Consider the following 25,938-nt stretch of genomic DNA (forward strand, 5'->3'; position numbering starts at 1 on the left):
CCGACAAGTTCTTTTCAGCACACACCAAGCCCAGAGGGTTCGCGAGGTCGACTCGTTGTAGTCGTGGCCGTACCCTCCACTAATTGGACTGCTTTAAGAAGTCCTAACAAGTCCTAACCAAGTCCTAACAAAGTCCTAACAGTTCCTAACAAGTCCTAACAAGGTCCTAACAGTTCCTAACAAATCCGAACAGAGTCCTAACAACAGCGTGGCAAAAGAGCCAATCATATGCTTCAAAAAAATTGCCGCTCCAAGGGGGGCAAAAGAGCCAATTATATGCGTCGAAACAGGTGCCCCGTGCAAACAGTGTTCTGATAGGTTACTGACGGAGACGATGTTACAGTTCATCCTTAGGTAACTGTATTTACCGTCGGCGAATATCTCTAGACACTAAAAGTAAGTAGAACTTACTAAATTATCTGAATATAATTATAAATCACTGAAGTGAAATCGTAAAAGTATTTGTTGTTTTTGTAAATAATTCTGCTCTGATAAACGTTGGATGTTTTTCGTGAAGTTTGATAAGACGGTCACAAAACCTTTAGGGATAATGCTAATCGCTATATTAATTATTTTCTTTACTTGATGTTTTTAAGTGTCTTTTGTGTGTCTGTCTTTGGTTCATCAAATTAAACTAGAACAGAGATGCTCAAATTTGTGTCTGTGTCGAGTGTTTATGTCGCTGTTAAGTTTGATAAGACGGTCACAAAACCTTAAGGGATAATGCTAATCGCTATATTAATTATTTTTTTACTGGACGTTTTTAAGTGTCTTTTGTGTGTCTGTCTTTTGTTCATCAAATTAAACTAGAACAGAGATGCTCAATTTTGTGTCTGTGTCGAGTGTTTATGTCGCTGTTAAGTTTGATAAGACGGTCCATAACGCGGTTAATTATTATTTAATATGACATGTATACTATTTTTAACAAAATATGTTGTCAATAGATAGATAGTCACAAAAAATGACTAATATCTAATCTTTTACACCTCATGAGTTCTCATGAAATTAGTACTTTAATTAGTAATATCCTATGAGAATATGTTTTTTGTTATATTTATTTCTAAATTTAAATTGTATGCGTTTTTCATTGTACTGAGTAAGACCATATGCTGTAAACATCTTGTTCTATTCTTTGACCATTTAAGTACAAATCGTTGAAATACCCATTATTACAGTGTAGTAGAGTATTACATTATTATTCATATGATCTTTTTTGTATAATATTAGTCTTTCAGACAAAACACTGGTTACACCACTTGACCATAACGTCTGCAGCAATAGGACAAGAGATCGAAACAGAAAATAGCCATCAAGGTAAACTGAAATGGATAGTTTAATATATATTCATGTCATTCATCATATTCTGTATCAAAAAAAACATTTCATAACATCAATGAAGAAACAGGATTGACTTGTGTTGTGATTTTAGTTCAGTTATCATACAATAGATAGATCGTGAGTAAGAGAGTATCATTTTCCCCATTTCTTTCATCACTAAACTGTTTTGATTACATTTTTTAATAACCGACAACCGTCAGGGTGAGTTCATGCCATCTAATGTGATCTTAACAATGTAAATGAAACAGTGTTTCAGAAACTGAAGACTTAAAAAATTCCTGGGCCCGTATGTATAAAACTTCTCAGAAATGCTCTTAAGAATAGTCTTAAGCTATGGCTTAAGTGTCAGAAAATTCTTAGTAAGGAGTAGGAGCAGTCTGAGAATAGGAGACATTTATTAAGAGGCTGAAAGCAATTTTTAGTAAAGTGTAAGACTCATTCTTAAATGCTGACTTAAGTGCTGCAAACTGAAGACTACAATGATTTCATCCTAAAATGGCCGCCCTTAACCTCTGAATCAGCCAATAGAAAGCCGGCAACGGTACATTCACAGCAGCATGTGACACCATACATTCATGAATCATGAAGACATTACAATTATATTAGTATTTAAATATATTAATTTAAATTTGCTTCAAGAAAAGTTTAACAATATTACAAATAAGTACATACATTTATTTTACAAGATTTTGCACCATTTTGATTAAGATTATAACATGTTAATGAAATAGACAAACGTAGTGCTATTTAAAAAATTAAGATGATGAATCATATCATTTTCATTTCACTGACAAGGTGTATATAAGAAAATACAAAAGTTTGCAAACACTTAGATAAAAAATACTTTGATGATCAAGCCTGAACAAGATGATCAAGTTAAGCTGGATTTCTCCACTTAAACACAATTGTAATTTTTGCCATCTTGTCACTTTCACATTTGGCTTGCTCATTGCTAATATTGTAACATTATGTTTGGGGTCAGGGTTTTATACTCCATTTGTCATGATTAGAATGAGAACGAACCCAAGCGCAGACAGATGGAAAACAAAGATGACTTTATTAATAAGTAAACAGAGCCCACGTGGGAGCAAAACATTAAACAAGCAACAATAACTAGTACTGACTAACACTAAACTCGACTAGACTTTGACATTAACTAGACTGAACTTGACTAGACAACACAATAACAACATTCAAAGAACTTGGCTTACTAGACTTGGCTTACTTCACTTCACTTCACTTCACTTCACTTCACTTCACACAGGAACGGATCAGGAACAGAGCTAACGATACCAGACAGAACACAGAGCACAAGGACCTTAAATAGGGGTAAAATAATGAGGGGAACAGGTGACAAGGATTAGTCAATGAAGACAAGAGGATGACAAGGGAGCGGGGATAAAGTGACGAGACAAAAAGGCCACGTACAGGCACACAAAACATGAGTCTATCATGATTCTGCCTCAAGACTAGAATAAAGCAATGACAAGAGGGCAGAATCATGACACTATTAATATCACTTTACATGTAATGATGTCACTGCAATCTTGTAGATACTTCACAATTTTTTAGGTTGATAATGCTATTGTAGTTGTTATTTACATTTTATGGTGTTTTATTTACCTGTCATAAACTGTAAAACCAAAAGCGTCTCTACTTAAAAAAAACTTACTTCAATTAGTAACACCTAATAATTAAACATTTTAACTTTATTTATTTCACTTAAACTCAGAAAATGTAAGTTGAAAAAACATTACATTTTTAGGCAATATCAATTATTTGATCCAACTTTAACTTTTTACAGTATATATTATGCAAATTTATATACCTTTAAGTATGCTGTCTTGATAATCCCATAAAAAATCTCGGTACTGTGCAAGCACTTGAATAAGTTTCACTAATATACATCTTATACTGTATATTATATAGTGTAATATAATATACATTGTATAAAAAACCCTATACTCTTTATATTTCATGTTATATTAATTCCTATCTACTGTCTATTTTCTGCTCATTGTACATATAAATAAACTACTTTTAAAGGACTTTGTTTTTAATTATTCTACGCAGAGTTTACCAGAAGTTATGTGATGACCATGAAAGCTGCGTGTTTATGTTGTTACTGCTAAAACCATCCATAGAAATACATTTGAATTAAAGTAATTCTAACACATTCTTTGTTGCTAAGTGCATAAGACCTCTCCAGCTTTCTTAAATAATTTAGGATCTGAGACCTAGTCTTAACACTTAGGAGGCTTTATAAATCAAACTTATGCTTAAGTCTAGGCATAAGAGTAAAATGACATTATTCTTAGAATTTTGACACACTTAAGACTAAAATATTAAGTTAAGACTGTAAAAAACATACAACCTTATATTGTAGCTGCTTAATTTCCTATCTATCTACCTGTCTGTCTGTTTATCTGTCTGTGCATGTAGGCCTACATGTTGCATACTCAGCCTAAATGACTGCCTCTTGCCCTATAGATGCCAAAGCAAGGAAAGCCAGATTCATTCTGGACCGGCGTCATGATGCTGTTTGCCCAGGGGAAATATAAATTTTCCACTGGCCAGAGACCCGGGAGCAGACGTTGGAAGGCAGTGTTAGAGAGGATAAAGAATTGTCCGCTGACCCCTGCATATGGCCTAACGGTCAGAAAAAAAGATATTTTTGGGAAAAATATTCCCTGCAAATGTGGCTACCATGATGTAAGTAATGTCATTGAATCCTTAAACATATGATGTGAGACAACGATGCTGACAAATGCTTCCTTTACAGCTGTTCCCCATGGCTGGTTCTTCGCTGTATGTGCTTGATTCTCCAAATGACTTGTTTTGATGCAGAGTTTTGTGTGATTTAGAGAATAAGAGGATATAGAGAGTAAATACAAAATGTTGTTTCCCCCAGTCAGGACAGCACACAGGGACCGCAGCAGGTCCGCAGCAGACAGGGACCGCAGCAGGTCCACAGCAGACAGGGACCGCAGCAGGTCCACAGCAGACAGGGACCGCAGCAGGTCCACAGCAGACAGGGACCGCAGCAGGTCCACAGCAGACAGGGACCAGTGGTAATACAATGACATGCTCCCTTTGTGCTCAGGAAGTTCTCTCAGACCAGTTTACACAGCATCTGTCAGACTTCCATGTCCAGGAGGAGTGTGAGCACTGTGGCACAAAGGCCATGGGTGCTGTCAGGTTATCAGAGCACCTTGAGAAGTGTCATGTCTTAACCTCACCTTCAGCCCATCCCTCCACTACCCCAGCCCAAGAGATGACACCGACACCAATCGTCTCTCCCCGAGATGCTCCAGCTACAGTCTGCCTCACAGCCCAGGAGACGACACCAACCATCTGTCTCCAAGTTGCTCCTGCTCCTACCCCTCCAACCCTATCTGAGATGGCACCAGCGACTCAGAGTGGCACACCACTTCCATCTTCTCCTGCTTCTGCTCCTCCTCCAGCAGCACCAGGACTACCAGTCCCTCTGCGCTTTCCAGAGGTAAGCCGGGCCAGGTTTTTACCAAAGCCATTCCTCCGGGTCATCAAGCCAGGTGATTTGGAGTGGATTGCCCACATTCTCTATGACGCAAGAGGGCAGCTGAAACAGAATGTCAGGGAAAATTGGCACCACCCCCCAAGCCCAATCAGATCTGTGGCACCTCCAAACCCACATGATTACTTTCGTCAGAGGATGTTCCTGTGGGCACCAATGCGCATGTGGGGCATACCTTTGAAATGTAATCAGTGCAACCGAAAGATGCACCACTCTGGCATTTACACCAAGGTCAGAGAGGTCATTGATGTGGACAGCAAGTACTATTTAATAGGGGGAGATTACCCAAGGTGCAGCCAGTGCAAACTACCTGTCTGTCCTTGGAGTAGTGATATTTTAAAGCAACTGGACCCCTCTAACCGCAACAAATTCCCTGCTGTGTTGACTACACATTTGGCACTGGACAGAAAATGTGTGACACTTTTGCGTCCTAGAACAGCAGGGAATAGCTCCAGTTACCTGCAGCAGGCCTTTCAAGAGGCACACAGTGAGGAGTGGGCCAGGAGATCCTGTGACTATTTCACAGATTGTGAAATTCACAAAAGATCCTGCCTGAAGCAGTCCCAGGCTGTTTATTCCCCGCCACCACCCTTCATTCCCTTGCCCCTGGCCCAGTGGTTTGAGACAGTGCATGCCAACGATGTTGTCGGCCACCTTGATGAACTCAAAGGTGTCATCACTTCAACGTTTGGCAGAATTCTGAAGCTCGATTCCACTAAGAAGGTAAAAGTAAACCTGTATAAGCTTGAGCTCATTTGTTCTTTTAGGGTTTAATAAGAATACATGTGCTAATGATGTATATTCTTTTGTTATAACAGGTGACCAAAAAACTGGCTGGTGGTATTGAGAACACGGCAACATGGATGACCAATGTTGGGAACGAGTATGGTCAGGTCCTCAACTCTGTCCTCACAACCGGCGAGGGGGCTGGACTGGATGACCTGTGCCAAGGGATCGTCCAACGGTACAGGGATGCTGGTGAGCCACAGCCAGCCGCCATCTATGTGGATAGAGACTGTTGCAGTGACAGAGGTGGGTTACCTGTAATTTGGGTTGATGTTTTTTTGCCAAATAATGCAGTTGATGACACTAGAAACCAGTGGCTGCTGGTGACTGCTCTTCTGAGGGGCACAAATTCAAAATATGGGTTTGGAGTGTCATGTGTGTCGCTTGTGGTTTCAAAAAATGTGAACCATGTGCATCACGTGTTTTGTCAAAATAAGTGCCTGCTCCACACGTGTCAAAACCGTTCATGATAAAAGAGACGCTCACATTCACAAAATACACACAAGACACTCCCTTACAGTGAACTTGAGATTATATGAGTATCTGGCAAACACAAGTGTCTTTTTTATAAACCCATAAACCCTGCAGCAGGCACTTATTTTGACAAAACACGTGATGCACATAGATTCACATTCACTCGACCCACCGAACACATATTTTGAAATGACAAACCACACACATGACGAATGCATACATGTTGTGAGGAAATTTTTTTTATTCATGATCTTGTGAATTTACACAGGGGTGAGCCCAGTTCTCCATTGGTTTCGGCCATGGACGTCCACTGTGCGGTTGGATGTGTTCCACTTTATGAGGCGATTCACCAAAGGTCTCATCACGGAACACCATCCACTCTATGGTACGTTCTGCTCCAAATTGTCGAGCTGCATTTTTGAGTGGGATTACCAGGACATCAGTAATCTGAAGGAGGCGAAGCGGTCAGAGCTGAGGCAAAAGCATCAGGGCTATGAGCCAACAGATGCCCAGGTGTTGGCGAGCATCAGCCCTAAAGAACTAGCCAAGCACTGCCGCAGGAAAACCCGGGGAGTGGAGGAGACCCGTGCCCTCATCAAAAGTCTCCTTGACTCCATGTGGAACCTTGTGGACGGCACTGGGCTACACCTTATTAACCACGAGCGCATGTCTGAAGTGTGGAAGGTACAGCAAAAACACCTTGCCTGCATCCAGGATCCACCAGGAGTGCAGCTTTATACTAACATTGGGTCAGGGCTGGAGAAAGGAGACAAGACACTGGATGTTCTAAGATGCGCCAGAGGGTCCTCCTCTTTGGAAAGCTTTCATAAGCACCAGTGTGCTTTCATTCCAGGCATGTTAAAACCTCACACACACACATGGTATATTTTGCTATTGAATGTTGACATAATATTGTTGTAATTTGTTGTAATCAGTGATCCTGTTTTTTGTCTGAGTAGGGTGGAGATGCAATGCATTGCACACTCAGATGTACATGCTTGAGGGTGTGTCAAGGTGGAATTTAAACCGGTCAGCACAAGCACTTTCAATGACTGAGACATCCAGGACAAAGCTGTATGACATTCGTTTGATGTCCAATGTAAATGCGCTCAGCAACAAAGTCTTGGGAAAACCTCTTCTTCCAGAGTTTATCCCCCCTGGGAAACCTACAGGTAAGAAAAGTCTGCTGTTGATGATCAGACCTATACTGTGACATGGTACGCAAGTAAACAATTTTTCCCTTGATGAATATCTATTGCAGGAGAGCGAATTGCTGTTGAATATCTTCTGGCACAATCCAACAGAGGAGATCTTCTGAGCCAGCAGACTGGTAATGCTGACATCCTGCCTGAGATCTTGGATGAAGACCTTGAGGATGAATGTCCTGATGTGACCGTACCACAGGCTCATGACCTCACATTGCAGGTAATATTATGTCAACAGTATATCTGGGGTCTGTTCTTCATACGTGGATTAATCAGTCAGCTGGATTTGATTGTTGTCGATTTGTCTTGATCTTGAATTATTTAGTTCTTCGAAACTCATCCTAGAGTTGCTGTCATAGCAACCGGTCCGTAAGATTAAACCAGCTCGGGAGCAGGCTTATTTCATGTAAACAACATTAGATCGCACCTTTTTAAGCGGATGTGATACGTAAAATCTGTCAAAGTTATGCATTCTCATTATACGAGGGCAATCTGCGTAAGATGTACGATAAATATGAAAAGCATTTCAAATTCAACACATAAAAAAGGATAGATTGAATCTTTTAGCAATGTTATTTAAAAAATATATATAAAAGAAAAATGTTTATGTACTTGTGCATCTTTTTTTGTGGAGCAGCTGTTTTACTTATTCTTAAACGAATGACAAGACAAACATGCTTATGATCACATTCATTTTAAATTTATTTTAGCAATAATAGGTGTTGTGTGTAAATAACTATAGATGCAACATAGTTCCAAGGAAAGATTGTTATTCCGTTTTAAGCCCATTTCGCCACATTGGTTACACCCTACAAACCGAGAACAACTTCCTCTCCCCAGTCTCACTGGCTCTCCCGATAATACAGTTTCCATACACCCTCATACAGTGCTTTAAGAAGCACAAGTGAGGAAGCACCTTTTCTGTATCAAACAGTCAGCAAGTTGTGACTTGGCTTCTGACCAACGCACTTCGATTTTATTAGCATGTAGAAGCTCTTTGACACCACTTTATTTCTAATCTTAATCTCTTCTCTGTGACCTGCTTTGTAGACTGAAGAGCGTTAAACAGGGAATGATTATCAGTAACACAAATAAGTGGAAGATCATTAAGATCAGCTTTACCAGTAGTAAGCAAGAACATAGCAGTGTCAATACCATCTGACAGTGTTGCACCCAGAGGTGTTATTCTACACACAATTTACCTCTAACAAGGTACTATTCGGAACCTCTTAAAAGATTTCTAAACACCCAAGTCTTTGTAACGGACTACGCCACCCTGGGAATTACACCCAGGGAAATATAAATGGGACACAGGTTAGTTCCCACAAAGATTCAGAGGAGACACGAATACAAAAACAACAATACTTTATTTATACAGAAAGTAAAACCACAATTTAATGTAATCTTTAACACAAGACTAGTGAAGCTAGCTTCATTTAAAAACACTGGATTAGGTTCCAGACATCAAAAGTTCAGATCGGATAACAGGGAGAAAGAAAAGCAAATTTCCACTTCACAACACACTTTAAATACAAGTTTCTTTGGGCTCACTTCACCACACGTGTTTCAAAGAAACAAAGTTACACAAACTACTCAGTGAACAATTACAAAAAAATAAATTGAGGTTAACACTCCTCCCTGACCGATCTAACAGTTGAATAAAATAACACAGCTCCACAAAATAACCAAATAAACACACCAACTTGTGAAACCAATATTAAATAAAATAAACAGAAAACAAAAATCACATCATAGTTTAACAAAATACAAAAAGTAAACAAACTAGCATTCATTCCTCACTTAAACCATAATCTATTTACCACACGCACACCTTCTATAATTCATGCACGCACATTAAACGACGTGTCATTCTCACACTATACACACGCTATAAGTCACACACACCTTAACTTAACTCATGCACACGACCACAAATGTACCATACAACCACGCAAACCTCCTCCAGTTGAAACAATACGGGGTAGCGAATGCCCAACTTACAGTTTTTCCCAGTCGCTTTGGTGCATTTCTCACATCACTATTTACATTTGCACAACAGTTAATGCAGTTCTCAAAACAATTAGTACAAACTGCAAAACCTAGTTGATAACCTGCAAAAGTGTGTCACTTGCTCAAAATGGATAGGTCATTCCTCAAAAGCAAGTATTCATGTCAATGAAAGTGTCAGTGTCATCAAAATGAAAAGTCCTGACGCCATTGTTTATGAAGAAGATAGTCAAGTGGCTTAGTCATGTTTTCATTATGACAGTTTACTTTATAAATGTTTTCCAATGCAAAAAAGTAAAATCTTGGTGACACTACCTGAAAATACTCAAGACTATACACTTTTCCACAGCTATTTGAAAAATACAGTAAAGTTACACATTACTGTATTTAGTGAGGTAACTGAGTACAAGACACTGAATATGTATGTTTCACATTTTCACTGCATATGCTCTTTGCAATTAGGGATGGGATGGTTTGAAAATTTCATATCATGATTATAGTGACCAAAGTTATCACGGTTATCAATATTATCATGGTTTTCTTAAATTGAGATGGAAGTGTTCAAAAAGAACTGATACACACACTGAAAAATTTTAACAAGTTTTATTTTTGAAAATCAGCAAACAACAAATACAATTAGCAGCTATATGCACTTTTTTAAGCATAAACATTAAATCAGGGGTGTCCGGCCTTTTTTTGTGTGGGAATCTACTTTTAAAATGATAAAGCTGACAAAACCTACCTGCTAAAAAACATTTAACAAAACAGTTACATTTTTTAATAACACTTTAAATGTGTGTTAGGAGGACTATCTCTACGTTGAATTTAGGGTTGTCACCATTACTCTATTCTTTTTGAGGAGTTAAAAAAAATCCTTGAGTACATGGTGAGACCATATAGCAGAGATGCGGTTTTGATGAAATAAACTGACAACATTATCAGAAGCATTTCTCTCTCGTTCGGTCGATCGCGCGCACATACACCGTACGTGTGGATCAACTCCAGCATGTATGGTCATTCAAATTTCGGAAGTTAGACGACTCCGCTGCAGCGGGCAGGCATAAGATTTATAAAAACACACTTGAGAAGAAATGCGCAACAACTCAAAAAGACTTCTAAGACCATAATGCCAATTTGGCGCTTTGCTTTCCGAAGCTCGTGGAGGCGTGTAGCAGCATACAGTTATTAACTTATAGGCGATCTACCCGCATTGCATTTGCGATCGACTGGTTGTGTTGGACACCCCTGCATTAAATGAACATTAACATGGAGCCCTGAAATGTATGAACCTGTTTTAATGAACAGTAGCTTAAATAAAAACAAATGCACACATAAGCAACGCATTAAAACACAGTGCACCTGTTACTGCATCCGCCACGCCTTCTCGCACAAAAGCTAATGTTGCATGCGAGCGCCTGCGTCAAGCTGATTCTGGCTGGACAGGATTTACCGCGAGTTTTCAAAATCACGGTAATCAAACACGGTTATAATGATAATTACATTTTAAACGATAATACTAACCGTCAGGACATTTTATCATGGTTAATCGTGAAACCGGTAATCGTCCCATCCCTATTTGCAATTCTAATCTGTTCATAGTATTGTGCAAAAGAAAAAAATTACATCCTTATTTACAACAAACAAACTTTGGCTGTGCACAACTGTAAAAAACATTGCAGTACATATTGGAACTGAACATACAACAGACATAGTACTGTAATCATTCTTGTACATCCAGACATTCCTCTGTCTGGCCACATCATCTCAAAAATTGTTCAATTTAGGAGACTTTTCGGAGAAAAAAAGACTTTAAAAAAATTGACAACTTGAAAATTTTTGTATGTAATGACTGAAGCAATGAAATAAGGACTATTAGTTTTACATGGAATGACTATTCAGCATTCACAAGTATAGTTAATTTTGACTGACATGACAAACAAATGATAATGTTATAAAACAGCAGAGAATTGTATGAAAGCAATTGATGCATGTCCAAAAGCATTTGCAATTTGTTCGAAGGAATGAGAAACTGCTACTATGACGTGCACAAATGACTAAATGTTGTGGAGGTTGAACTAACTGTTGTGCGAATGTAAATAGTGATGTGAGAAATGCACCAAAGCGACTGAGAAAAACTAATACCCTGTCCCACAGTTATTCCCAGGAACAGGCCACTTAATGCGGACGGCACAAATGAAGGGGTGGACCAGGTGTCACAGAAGTAAGCCGCTAGGCAGATACTTAAACAAAAAAATTAGAAAAATAATAATAAAACACCAAGAAGGGGAAGCTGGGCCACCATCCAAATCCGCTACCCAGTGTCATATGGGCATATACCTCCGGAGTGCTTTAAGCTGATAAAAGAAAAAGTACAGCATTAACGATGGAATTTTCATAATCAGCATGCAATAAATCAGTAGCATACCCACCTGATTATTAGAGAGTCGGCACTGCTGACACATCCAGTGGCATGTATACTATGTAAACAAATAGAGCGCTTACAAACAACAGCTCCCTTTATATTAAATAACTCACGATAGTCTACAAACTTGATTAATAGAGTCAGCCTTGCTAACGCCAAAGCACAGCATGATAAATACAGCCCGGAATGAATACTAAGACAAATGAACAAAGCACATACAGTCAACAGCTCGTCTTAAATAAAACAAGTTATTTATCCACTGTGACATACCCAAAATGCAGCAAGTCCACAATCAAATGCTGGTCCCAAACGGCTCAAAAAATCCACTAAGAAAACATTAGGCATTCACCGTCCAAAGTCACAGCAGCAACCACCCGTCAGCCTCAAACAATGCTGGAAACCTTCCTTTTATGCACACCTACACCCATAGCACACCTGTCTCTAATTAAAGCACTTATCATTCAACCCGTCTGGGTAGTGCTGCTACAATCGCAAGGGTTTCTCCTGCCAGCGTGCTTCTTACCACACGTTTGATTTTCTTAGATTGCCAAATCAAAGGGGAACACTTTACTGTTTTTTCCATGAGGACAATTAAAGCCCCTTCCTGTGTACCTCCATCCTGAAGATTGCCTAGTGAGGCATCACTGAAAGCCACTAAACTTATATCTTCACTGTTTCCCAAGTGTTGGAACTTAAGTGTGACTTTCATTTCATGTATGGACTGAACAGTATCATTCTTAATGTTGGATGCTAGGCTACATGTGTCAAACATTACATTTGGTCTTGTTTGTTTAGCAACTCACAAAATCTGTCCAATTTGGACCGGAGTTGTTATTTTACTTTCTCGTTTAGTGGAGCCTCTCTCTGTACAGCTCGTGCTGCCTGTAAGTGAACTGGTTGTAGGTTTTCAATGTAACTGTGCTGATGCACCTGCACTATACCACCCACAGTAGCAATATTCATACCCACATATGAAAAATTCTCATGCTCTTCACGACCCACGTGAAATACAGATTTAAGTACAGGTATGACATTAGTAACAAAATCCTCTGAACCTGCCCCAAAAAAATCATCCACATGGCATGCCAGTATGCTGGTCACCTCAGACTGCTCATCCTGCCAATAAAACACTGCAGAATCAACCCGTGACATTTTACCCCCACTGTTCAGCATGAGTTCTTTGACCTTGTTGTACCAGTAGAGGGAGGCGTCTGCAAGTCCATACACACATTTCTTTAGTTTCCACAATACATTGTCCACACCTGCTTCTGGTGGGGGACGAATGTAAATGTCTCTTGAGAGTTCCATTCCCTGTAAAAAAGCAGACTTAAAATCCATAGAATTCACTTTCCATTTGTTCTGACAAATAACAACTGACAGCAGCCTGACTGACTCTGATGCACATGTGGGAGAATCTTTTTGTAATTCATGGATATTGACCTCTTCAAAACCTCTCACCACAAGGCGAGCTTTTGTATCAAAACCATTAGAAGTTTCCTTCAACGTACAGACCCATCTAGTAGAAATCCATCTTTGACCCTTAGGGGTGTGCATTGGCATTGTCCTCACAATTCGATTCAATTACGATTCACTAGGTAACGATTCAATTCGATTCTACGATGCATTGCGATGCATCAGAATTTAATTCTACTGTACACAACAAGGCAAATTTTTAACCAGTCAAGTAGTAAAGTCAAGTGCAAATATTCTCAACAAAAACGGAAGCTAAGCAGCTTTAAGACAATGACAATTATATACCTGAGATGAGAATTTTACACACAGTGTAAGTCTTGTCTAGTTTCCCATTAACTTCATAGAATCCGAAATGTGCTCGTATGTCCACTTTCCATGGAAAAGGGTGCGTTTTTATTTACCCGTCTATCACGATCATCTCTCTCCACCTCAGCCATCTTGATTGTTGTTGTTATGCCCCCGAAGGTAATTGAAACTTCACAATTTTATTGTCGAGGCCAGAAAATAAACAGTGGCATAATCGATTATGGCACTTTGCTGCATCGATGCTGAATTGTGCATGCGCGCATTGCGATGCATTGCCGCATCGATTATTGTTGACACCCCTACTTGTCTGTAACCTCTTCGTAAACATTATTATTTTGCCAGTTTTCAGTCTCTTCCTGTTTAGCAGCATCAAAAGAGATGTCTTTGGTAATCAGTACATCAGCATCTGTGTTTTCACATTCATTGAGAAGATCATCAACATATGACATGTCTAAAGCTTCCTTTAGACCCCCCACTGCCATTTGTTTTAAGATACTACACATTGTACCAGTTTTTATATTGCCCTTTTGCTTTTCCTGTTCGGCCTAAAACTCTGTCAGTGTGCTTAGTACCATCATCTCTGTTTGTAAATGTCACTGTCTGACCTGTTCTCAGTTTGACACCAGTAGAACCCAATGTATTAGTACTATCTGTCTCATTAGTTTGTCCTACGTCTTCTCTATCATCTGTTTATGTGTTGTCAGGGAATTGAACATCTCCCTTAACACTCATTTCATCATCTGAATTGTCTGACACATCCGTGTGTATTACGCTTTCATTTTCTTTACTATTTTCAGGATTATCGAGTAGTACAAGTTTATCCTCATCCTCATTAACTTTATTCACCCTGGACTGATGTTCTCTGACAAGAATCCCCCATGTCTGAAAAATGCTACAGAGCCATCCTGACCGATAACTACAGCAGGGACCTTTCCACTCTGTACTGTCTGCACGTTTGTAGTACACCCTGTCTCCTGTCTCGTACTTTTCAGCCTGATCTTCTTTTGTAAAGCTCTTCTTATCCTTTCTGAAAATTCCACCTATGTGAATGCTCTTCTGGAAGCTTGCAATGCTGCTAAGTGCTGTCCTACTCTAGTACCAATAGAAGTGCCTTCTAGAGCAGGTAGTTTATCCACCAAAGCGGAGAGAAAATTAGGACTGCAACCAAACACAAGCTGATATGGACTATAACCATGCCATTTTTGCCATTAGAGCCCAGCCTAGAGAAGTCTGCCAACCACACCCGTTTCCTTTTTTCACCTTCAGGAGGATCTCAGTCAGTGTCATGTTGTGTCTCTCCAACAGCACGTTGCTCCAAGGACTGTATCCCGCTGTAGTCTTTATCTCAGTGTTACATTTTTCTGCCATCTCTCTTAACTCCTCATTGTTAAACTCACCACGTTGTCGGTGTATATTCTTTTCGGGGCACCATGAACACTTATCCACGAGTGAATGAAAGAGTTGACGATCTCCGAGGCTTTTTTTGTTCTCACAATGTTTCCAGCGCTGAAGCGTGTAAAGTGGTCGATGATATGGAGGTACCATACGCCAGATTCCAGCTCATATAGATCCATTGCCACTGTCTCATTATACTCTGAGGCTAAAGGCAAACCAACAGCAGGCTTGGGCTTGGTCTTGCTGTATCTTTGACATACCTCACAGTCACGGATGATCTCTTGCAGAATAACTTGACAGTCAGGGAACTACACTAACCTTTTCCACTGGTGGCACTTGCGCTACCAACTTTTTCAGTTACTGGCGCAAAATATGATTTGGTCGCACATATTTTTTTCAAATTATATTAAGGCGCTCTGGATAATAATGAACAATAATGAAATGTATTGCATACAGATATGCTTTTTATTTTACTTGCCATCTTTTAAACCACATGCCTTCTTGTTTTCTTAAACGTTGCAGTGTTTCCCACAGATCTGAAATTTACTTGTGGTGGTAGCTGGTGAAAAGGGCAATCATTACCCACTGATAAATAATGGTCTACTATACATGTGACGAAGAACTAATAATGTGTGACACAACACAATACTTTGATTTATTGAAAATTAATATTAATTTCACATTATATTTCATTAATCTAACCACCCCAAACTTTCTTTGCCATTAACAATCTTTCTATTTCTCTCTTGCCAATTTAAAAAGCTTAATCCACTCATTATTTCAGATTTAAAAGTCTAGTTGCTGTCCCGGTGACATGATTGGTTTTAGAAAAGATATGGTTTATTAATAATAAGATTATTTAAAAAATGTGAGAAAGAAAATGCAGCGCGTGGGTGTAACAAGAACCATCGGCATAGAAACCAGAGGCATATGGTCGCAGTGTAGTTCCCTGACAGTCCTTGTCAGTATTTCCAGAGCTGTGGATGAGTCTCTGCAGTTGGTCTGCGCAGGCGTGGCCAAACTGCTTATGATGCTTCAGGAGAACTTTACGCTCCTCTTTTGTAGACATTTTTATTGTGACAACAAGAACTTCACTTTCATTGGTGTCCGCTTCATTATTACCATCTCTAATGTCAACACAATAATCTCCCGAACTAATGAGCTCAAGAGGCACTGGTTGCTTGAACATGACAACTCTGTCATTCTCCATGTCTAAAACTGATCCTGCTTCCTTCAGAGACATTTTACTCAGCAGTAAAGGAATATTAACAGGAACAACTTCCGTTTTAATGTGACATTTTGTTGGTCCGATCTTAGCGGGAAGCTTCACCCTTTTGTTGGGAGTATACCACCTGACCATCACAAAATCTGAACGGTCTGCAGCTTGAAGATTCTGTTTGCAACAGTTTGTTTATTTGACTTTGGCTCAGATCTTTTATATAACTATCCAGCCATTTCTCACCACAAACAGTATGTGTGCATGCTGTGTCAATGATAGCTGATCCCAGTGATTCAGTTAGGAAGATCTCAGAGTCTGTCATGACTTTGGTACACAGTTTAATGTTACACTCTTCCACATTTTCATCTTCTGCTAGCTTTACTTCATTTCTGCGATGAGGACAGTCTTTTGGCCAATGGTACGTGTCTGACAAATGACGCATTTTGTTCGCTTACTACACTGGTTTTTCCTCCGAAATCGGCTTCAACGCTGACTTCATGGATGCAAATGTTAAATCCGTGCACGCTGTAAGTGCTAGCTTTCTACTCTTCTCAGACAAGCCGTGTCCAGAAGTTTAAACGCTAACACAGCGTCAGGCATGGTCAGGTACTTCTTCATGCAGTTGTATCTCTGCTCAAAGTCTATGATGTAGTCCGTCATGGACACCACATTTTTTTTAAATCGAGACGAAATTAGAGTATGCTTCATAAGAATATTGCGTCCAGCTTAGCTGCCATAGTTTCCATACCATCGTCTTTGTTCAGATTGTTCGCAGGTATTTCCAAAGTGGTCTCTCTGGCTCGCCCCTCGATCCCTAGTACCACCGCGAGTATCTGCTTCTTCTTGTCCAAGTCCGTAACAAGTCTCCAAATACTTACTTCATTTTTCCAGCACTCGTATGGTTAGGCTTCGTCAAGCTTAGACGGTACTCTGTAGTTGGAAACCATCCTCTGCTACCATGCAAATAACTATAGATGCAACGTAGATCCAAAGAAAGATTTTATTATTCCGTTTTACGCCCCAAATCCCCCACATGCACTCACACTCTACAAACTGAGAACAACTTCCTCTCCCCAGCCTCACTGACTCTCGCAACTCAGTCTCACTTCTCGTAGACTCTCGCGATAATATATCCCCTCCCACATAGAGTTAACATTATGTACAATAAAGAATATTACTCAATGTGAAATAAGTTTCCATTGAATAAACTCATCTCTGATTTTAGCTTTGTCTTTAGATTGTCAAGTAGGCTTACAATCTCATGCATGAAGGGTTTGCCTAGTCATTTCTATCTATTCTATCTTTAAAACTCTGTCTACAATGATGTTACCCTGTCCGTTTCCTGTGACAAAAATGCCAATAACCAAATAAGTTTTTTTTTGCACATATTTTCACACATCTTTATCTTCTTTACAACAAATTTCTGTGCAGACTCAGGAGATGCAAGACTTTCAGTTAATGTGGCTACTGCTAATATAGTCAGAAATCAGTTATATAAGAAAAACGCAATTTAATTAAACTTATTTAACCACTTGCATATAGTTTCTCTAAATCCATTTCATCTGAGAGCATTTCTTTGCTGTCATGTACATTGTTCACACGGACCGTTGTTCAATGTTCAGGAAGCACATCATAGCACGTGGTACATTTTGAATTTAGTTGGCGCGATGGCGGAGCAAATATGTCCATAAACGACAGAGAGAGAATGTCTAAAGTTTGGTATCATTACATTATCATTACATTCAGCATCTGAACCGAAAACATCCACTGCTGTTTCACCAAGCGTCGATGAAACAAGGTAACGTAGCTTCCGCTGATTTTAATCCCATACTGTATTTGTAGCGATGTTGTTATGCGGTTTGACTAGATATGATGTTTAGCTTTGATGTTTTTAAGTAGTAAACGTATTCACGTTCAATTGCAGGAGAGTATAGCTTAAAAAAGAACCCCTTCACACACACGCATGCACTTTACAGGTGTGTGTACCAAAAAACGGCACCACAGTGCAATCATATATGGGCAACTTGTAATCTGACATATTTTGTTCAATAATAATAAACTCTGTCTTGTAGGAGTTGGAGTTTAGCATAAGGATAAGGATATTCTCTCTCACGCGAGTCAGACCGATTGCGCAGTGCATCACATATGCTTAAACTTTTATGTAGCCACGCAACAATAATTTCAGCATGCATTCACTGTATACAGCGGGACGTGATGTTGTGATTTTTCGAACGGATTCTTAACCTAAAATGCACCGCAATGTAAGTGATGCAAACCAAATGCAGCGTTCTATTGAAAATGAATGCATGTATTTCTGCCGTACCAAAATGCAATGAAGCAACTGAACGTCTGACTGGGGTGTCACTCTTCCTCACACACAAACACAGGTGCACGTGCGCGCACACACACAGGTTGTTACCATAGCAAATAGGCTCACCCCAGAAATGATATATTAGTAGCCTAATGGTAAATGCGGCAGGTGTAGAAATGTACATAAACCAGATATTTACTTTGATGTCAGGGCTAGATTACAGCATGAAACCTGTTGTGCATATTAATAAATTAAAGTGTTTAATTGTTGGCACTGGCACTTATAAACACTAAATGGGTAAAAATTGAAATAAATAGGCTTATTTTTTGGAGCCAAATACCTCTGTTTTTTCAGAAATAAAAGCCAAATGCTTGAACATTGAACAAGCCAAGTCATTTTCGTTATGCATTATTTGTTTTGGTTGTTTAAAAACACACACAAATCCGATTACTCGATTAATCGATCAATTCAGTGCTAGATTAATCGATTACAAAAAGAAACGATAGCTGCAGCCCTATTGTTATCAAATACAGTTGCATTTTATAATATTTTGATGTAGAATAACATTTACATTCATTAACTGCACATCATACTTCATTTAACACATTATTGGGAACTGCTAAAAGTGTTGGTGTATTATCAACAACTGCACAAAAGAGGGAAAACACCATATTTTAATAAACTACAATTCAAAGTTTATTTATCAGAAATTAAATTGTTGCATTGGCTGTGGGTTTAAGAAAGAGCAACTGCCTCCAGAGATGATCTGTACAATCAATCAGTTTAGAGACATCACTCCTGCTAGCACATTTCATGAAGATACTTAGGTTGATGTTACAAACAGACAAAACAGCATTTAACTGTTTTTAAAAGAGACTTAAAGTACTTTAGGAGCATCAAAGTTTGATTACAATCATTAATTTCAGTCTTTAACATGAATAGTAAAGATATCAAGATTATATTTACTTAAAATATTTTACTTATGTAGGGTGATTTTATGTACAAAAGTAGCTTTGACTGGGTCCACAAATTCAGCATCATAAAAAGTTCACAATAACCCTTCATCAATAGCTTGCGCACTGCAAGGGGCAATAAAAGGGCATGTTCTTGGCCATAGTAACAATCGGGCAATCACAGCATGGCTGATCAGTGTTTCTACTATCGACCTGTATTGCCTTTTCTTGCAGTGAACGAAAGTGCAATGATCTCAGATAATTCAACCCTGCCATACTAATCATCAACAGCAGAGGTGTTCAAAGAACTGAATAAGCAAGATCATAATTAGCCAGATCTGAACATCTCTGATGTCTCATTTGATCTCGGATGTATTAGGCGACGTACAAAGAACGGACCCCTGACATCAAAAAAATATTGGAAAACTAATAGCCAGTTTTTCATTTTTAATGTAGAACAGACACAAGAAGCATTTAAAAGATGATTTATTCTTTATTAATAATTCTGTGTATACTTTTATTAATCACCTCAGCAATTTGGAAGCGGTGGCCAAAGGCCCAGGCCAGATCCCAGATCCCCACTGGAGGAGGGTGATGCATCTGCTGGGCCCGTCCACTACCCACTGGAGGAGGGTGGTGCATCTGCTGGGCCTGTCTACTCCTCATTGGAGAAGGGGGATGCCTCTGCTGGGCAGGTCTACTCCCCATTGGATGAGGGCGATGCCTCTGCTGGGCCCGTCTACTCTCCATTGGAGGAGGGTGATGCCTCTGCTGGGCCCGTCTGCTCCCCATTTGAGGAGAGAGATGCCTCTGCAAGTCCCGTCCACTCCCCAATTGAGAGTGATGCCTCTACCAGGACTGTCCTCACCCCATATGAGGAAAGTGGGTTCGTCACTCCAGCTCCGGTAAAGTGGATAATGTTTCACCATTAGAAATGTCGGCTTTTTTATATTTGCCCTTGTACCAGATGTTTATTGGTTTAATTTTGTAACAGGACACCAGGTGTGATGCCAGAGGGATTCCTGGATGGGAGGCAGTTGATGCCTTGGCAGGTTACCTGGTTGGGCTTAACCGAACCATAACAGCACTCTCCAATGCTGAAGTGGCAGAGATTTTGAGGTTATACTCTCATCTAAGTGCCTTTGACAAGACCCCCACCAGTTACACCCTCAAGAGCAAAAAACAAAATTTGTCAGGACCTTGGAGGGCTTCAAGAAAACGCAGTGGCTCTGCTCCAGGCCAGCAAGCAGCTGAGAGGTATCTACATCTCATATAACTGTATTCCTTAGTATTCATATCAATATTTAAAGAGTTTGGTTCCAAAACGCAATACATCCATTTTGACTAATTTGACTAAAACATGTTTTGTATACCAAGAAAGTGAAAAGATGAAAACCACTATTTTCTGTTACAAACTTTCACATAGCATATTTAGTTTATAATATAAAAAATTCAAATCCATAATTTGATTTTCAAAGATTTATTATAGACGGTTTCAGCAGTAACAACATAAACAAGCGGGTGTCGTGGTCCACACTAGGGCTGTCAATCTTCCTCTATTATCCCATTCGAATTTCATTCATAATTTTTTTTTAATATTCGATTTATAATCGATTATTTAATGCTCAAATTTGACTAATTAATATTTACTATACCTATCTACACACGTTGTAAAAATGGGCTTATGCATTGCCAATGCCACTATGAGCTCATATAGTTGACTTGTTTTAAATTATGTCCACTAGAAAACATTGCAGTATTACTAATAAACATGTAATTATTTGATAACAGGTGATATCTTTCTTGCTAATTAATGACTAAGCTTAGACACAAAATTAAGAAAGTTGTCAACTTTAATGAAAAATTTCATTATCAACGCAGTTCTCTTTGTTCACGTATGAGGGCTGCGTAGATCGCATCATTAGTTATACAATACTTACACACAGCACACACATCCCCTGGCCTCCAATTTCACTATTCTTTTTTCATTTAAACAAACCTTAGAGGAAGTGTGATCTTGAACAAGTATTTTGTCACTGGTCGAAAAGACAAACTTATCCAAACAAATTAGCATTAAAGACATTCCCAAAACGGTCGTCCATAGGACTGAGAGCGGTTTTCTCCTGACACTGTCCTCTTCACCTTGGCTGCTCCGTTCTCGTCTTCCTCATAACCTTCCTCTGCAATCGCTATCAGCTCCGCTTTCTCTTTCTCACGTACCTCCTGCTGCTGGTCTTGTTTCAAATGAATTAGCCGATGGACATGCGGGTCGAGGTAGCTAGCGGTATTTAACAGCATAAATGCGTTAGATAGTGAACACATAAAAAATATTTTTAAATCAATTTTTTTTAAATCCCATTCGAATAGTAGTTCTAACATTCGATAAGTATTATTTTTTTTAATATTCGAATTATATTCGATTACTGAAATTCGTTTCAACAGCCCTAGTCCGCACGTAACTTCCGGTAAACTCCGCTAAGAATAAATTACAACAAAGTTCTTTAAATGTAGTTTATTTATATAACAAGCAACACATAGATTACCTAGGAAACCAAAACATTTGTTATTTTCGACGAGACATTTGTTCAAGAGAGCAGTTTAGCAACTAGTCAGACCATTCGAGTGGCTTATGTTTCTTCCCCGTCTCAGAAAACCACCACAGGTTTATCAGTGCCATCAAAAGTATTATTGTTTTTGTTTGTTTGTTGATCACGAAGTTCAAAGTAGATGAGAAAAACTAGGATTATGTGTGTATTCAACGCACCGCCATTGTTTCTTTACACTGCGTGGAATGGTGCGCTGTGATTTGTTGAGCGGATTTATTGCATTCTGCAGAAAAGGGGGACTGGTGTTTATCGCATTTTGGGAAAAAGGGAGAAAAGATGACAGAATAACACGACAGTTATTGGATTGTGTGTAAAATTAAGAATTTTCTTTTTAATACTGACCTGATACAATACTGTTTTTGGCAGTAACTTTTATTTTATTTTTAAAATGGCGTTTATCGCGTTTTGAAACCAAACTCTTCATAGTTATGTCAATATGTTAACATGCATATATAATAAGCACTATGTGATCTGGTCATCTATTTGCAGATTGTTCATGGTCCATGGTCAGGCTGCTCACAGACCAGACAAGAACCGAATTTCTGAATGTGTTGCTCTCAAGTTGTACAAAGAGTACAAGCAACCCAGAAATAGGCCAAAGGACAATAAAGGGAGGAGATTTGCCATACCCCAGTCCATTGTAATGACCTACTCACACATCAAGCAGCTAGTTGAGTACTGCAAAGAGATCATGAACAGGACTGACCTCGTACTGGTTAATATTAACAACACCACAGTGTCCGACTGGTGAGTTAATCTTTAATATCTTCATAAATTGATTGAATTGCGTATTTGAACAAAAATTTTAAATATTAACACACTGAAAAATTTACTCTTGTGTGTTTTGTTTTCTGTCTCTGCAGGCTGCAAGAATGCTCTAAGACATCAGAACAGGGTTCTTTACTTCAGGGCGTGCGGCTTCCACGGCAGATTGCCGTGGCTAAAGAATCCCTCCTGGAGGTTCGTGACCTACCATCACAGCCAGTTCAGCATGGACACACTCCTTTGGAGTTCCAGGAGCCTGAAAACCGTGAGGGTGAGGCAAAAATCCGCAGGCGGAACAGTTCCAGAACACCTGCTATTCCACACACAGGTGGGGAAGAAGCAAGTATTGCCCAACACGATGCTGCTTCTTCTCAAAACATCAGTACGGAGGGCTGGTCCTCTGCCAACCAGCCATCCCCAACACAGTACCAGAGCTGGTCTTCCTACCAGGCGCCCCTGGCACACTCTCATGTTTGGTCCTCCACCCACCCACAACCCTCAGCATCCTCCCAGGGCTGGTCTGCCACCCAACCACCACCCTCAGCATCCACCCAGGGCTGGTCTGCCCCCCACCCACAAGCCTCATCATCCATCCAGGGCTGGTCTACCACCAACCCACCACCCTCAGCATCCTCCCAGGGCTGGCCTGCCACCCAACCACCACAATCAGCATCCTCCCAGGGCTGGTCTGCAACCTACCCACCACCCTCAGCATCCACCCAGGGCTGGTCCTCCAACCAGGGCTGGTCTGCAAACCACCCACCACCCTCAGCATTCACACAGGGCTGGTCCTCCAACCAGGACTGGTCTGCAACCCACCCACCACCCTCAACATCCACCCAGGGCTGGCCTGCCAACGAACCACCACCCTCAGCACTCTCCCAGGGCTGGCCTGCCACCGAACCAACACCCTCAGCATCCTCCCAGGGCTGGCCTGCCACCCAACCACCACCCTCAGCATCCTCCCAGGGCTGGCCTGCCACCCAACCACCACCCTCAGCATCCTCCCAGGGCTGGCCTGCCACCCAACCACCACCCTCAGCGTCCTCCCAGCGCTGGCCTGCCACCCAACCACCACCCTCAGCGTCCTCCCAGGGCTGGCCTGCCACCCAACCACCACCCTCAGCGTCCTCCCAGGGCTGGCCTGCCACCCAACCACCACCCTCAGCATCCACCCAGGGCTGGTCATCCACCTCCTACTGTCCTGACCAACCTAGGCTCCCTCACCAAGCACTAGATCCCTTTAATCGCCAGCGTGAATGGCGGTTACGCAGGGCAGAACTTGAAAACCAGGAGAGAGTGAGGAAAGGTGAGCCCCCAAAGGTCAGAAAGGGAAAAGAGAGCTATCACTATGAGTGTAAGCTGTGTGGTCAGCCTAAATCAAAGCAAACTGGACACTCACAGGTACGAGGCAAATGGTACTGCCCTGCATCTGGACAGACCCTTGAGGAGTGGAGAAGCTCTTTGTAAATATAAGAAATTCATTCTTTTTTATTTATACTTTTATTAATAATATTTTTTATTTATTTTAATATTTCACAATCACTGTTCAAACCATTTGCTGTTGCAAATGGAAAAAAAAAATATGGAAAAAAATATTAGTTGCTAATGCAACTATTTCCAAAAAAAAAAAAAAAAAAAAACACAACTCTTGTGGTGTAATAGTAACACGTCCATCCTTTGGGTGGGAGACTCCAGGTGCAAATCCTGGCAAGAGTGTGCAACTGTTGGCCCAATCAGTATTTAATTAAAAAATAATTTATGACATCATTTAATCTGCATTTTCTCCTTTTCTCATAATTATTACTAGATATACCCGCACTCATAATTATCATAACAAAGCATTATTATTCATACCAATCCTATTTGTATCTGTTTTTAAGCCATATTTAATCAATTCATAGCAATTTCTGATGAGGAGCTAGTGTCAGTGGGGGAACCGGCACAGAAGAGGCTGACAAAGGAAAAGTACAACTACACCTGTAAGGTGTGTGGCCAGGACAAAAATAAAAGGACTGGACACACCCAGCTGAAGGGGTGGTGGTACTGTCCAGCCTCAGGACTGACCCTGGGTGTCTGGAGAAAGAGTGTATAGTTGCTGTCACTATTACTTGTATCTCTCTATGTCGTTTGTATGTCTGTTACCATTAAGTTTAGGAATTTTATGGAGCCAAGAACAGCCTTGACGTTTTTATGTAATTTCCTCTTGAATACCAGGACAGTGAATGTCATCCATTGAATGTAATTGTTAAAACTATAGCCAGAATTACTCATTCATTTTACATTTATTCACAAAACCCAACACTCAATGCTCAATTTATAATATGTTTTATTCACTTGTGTTGCACAGATGTAGTCTCTCATATAATTGTGTTTTTTTAAAAAAAAGGAGGGGAAACATGATGTGGGATTTATTTACATTTAAAGCTATACACTGTTAATACTGTTTTAGCTGTAAATGTAGCATGTGACATTTTGAGTTAAATATTTGAATAATGATTTGTTTACATCACAAAATATGTTTACTTACAAAAGAATTAGCTTTAAATGCATTTATGTGCATAATTGCATAATTGCATAATCACAGGGTTATTACTGTGGTGTTTCATATGGAAAATAGTTCCTGTGTTAAAAAAGTACTACATTACCCAAAATGCATTGCATGTGTACTTCCGGAATGCACTACGAGACTAGAACAAGCGAAGAGAGATGGTCCTCGCTGCTGATCAAGAGATCCAGGGGGCGGGGTTCGATCTAGATCCAACTCCTCCCACTTTATATACTTTGTTCCGCCAAATGAACCAGTAAATTTGCGTTGTTGCAGCCCGCAACAACGTTTGCTCTTATCAGTTTAAGTGTACGTTTGATTAATAATATAGTCAAGAATTAATCATAATTTATTAAGTAATGATCACAGTTAGTGTAAGGGGAGGTAAGGGATACGTTCCCGACCGGGTGATATCACTGAAGGGATATATTTTCGACACGCTTGGCTGTACATTATCCCACTTATTACACATAAAAACACACATTTATTTGATATATTTTATTAGCACGTTAAAAAAAACGTAAACCATGTTTAGGAAACCCGTTTCCTAATGCCTGTAATCAAAAACGCGTTA

General features: G+C 39.9%; 2 protein-coding genes and 1 long non-coding RNA gene across 3 annotated transcripts in view; all 3 read left to right on the forward strand.

The window, feature by feature from the left end:
- The window catches only part of prr13 (proline rich 13), a 359,338-nt gene that overhangs the window by 64,696 nt on the left and 268,704 nt on the right, over positions 1-25,938 (forward strand). The gene's annotated exons all lie outside the window — the stretch shown is intronic.
- On the forward strand, positions 1,053-4,435 carry LOC141369442 (uncharacterized). Its single transcript, XR_012373136.1, has 3 exons — positions 1,053-1,314; positions 3,829-4,050; positions 4,121-4,435. It is a non-coding gene; the product is annotated as an uncharacterized lncRNA (long non-coding RNA).
- Positions 4,463-24,386, forward strand: LOC141369443 (uncharacterized). Its single transcript, XM_073875803.1, has 9 exons — positions 4,463-5,617; positions 5,713-5,926; positions 6,423-7,007; positions 7,114-7,326; positions 7,416-7,579; positions 19,979-20,350; positions 20,440-20,702; positions 22,541-22,798; positions 22,915-24,386. Exons 1-9 carry the CDS (start codon positions 4,523-4,525, stop codon positions 24,284-24,286), a joined length of 4,536 nt encoding a protein of 1,511 aa, XP_073731904.1. The 5' UTR covers positions 4,463-4,522; the 3' UTR covers positions 24,287-24,386.

Source organism: Misgurnus anguillicaudatus, chromosome 14 (assembly GCF_027580225.2).
Source record: "Misgurnus anguillicaudatus chromosome 14, ASM2758022v2, whole genome shotgun sequence".
Lineage (NCBI taxonomy): Eukaryota > Metazoa > Chordata > Actinopteri > Cypriniformes > Cobitidae > Misgurnus > Misgurnus anguillicaudatus.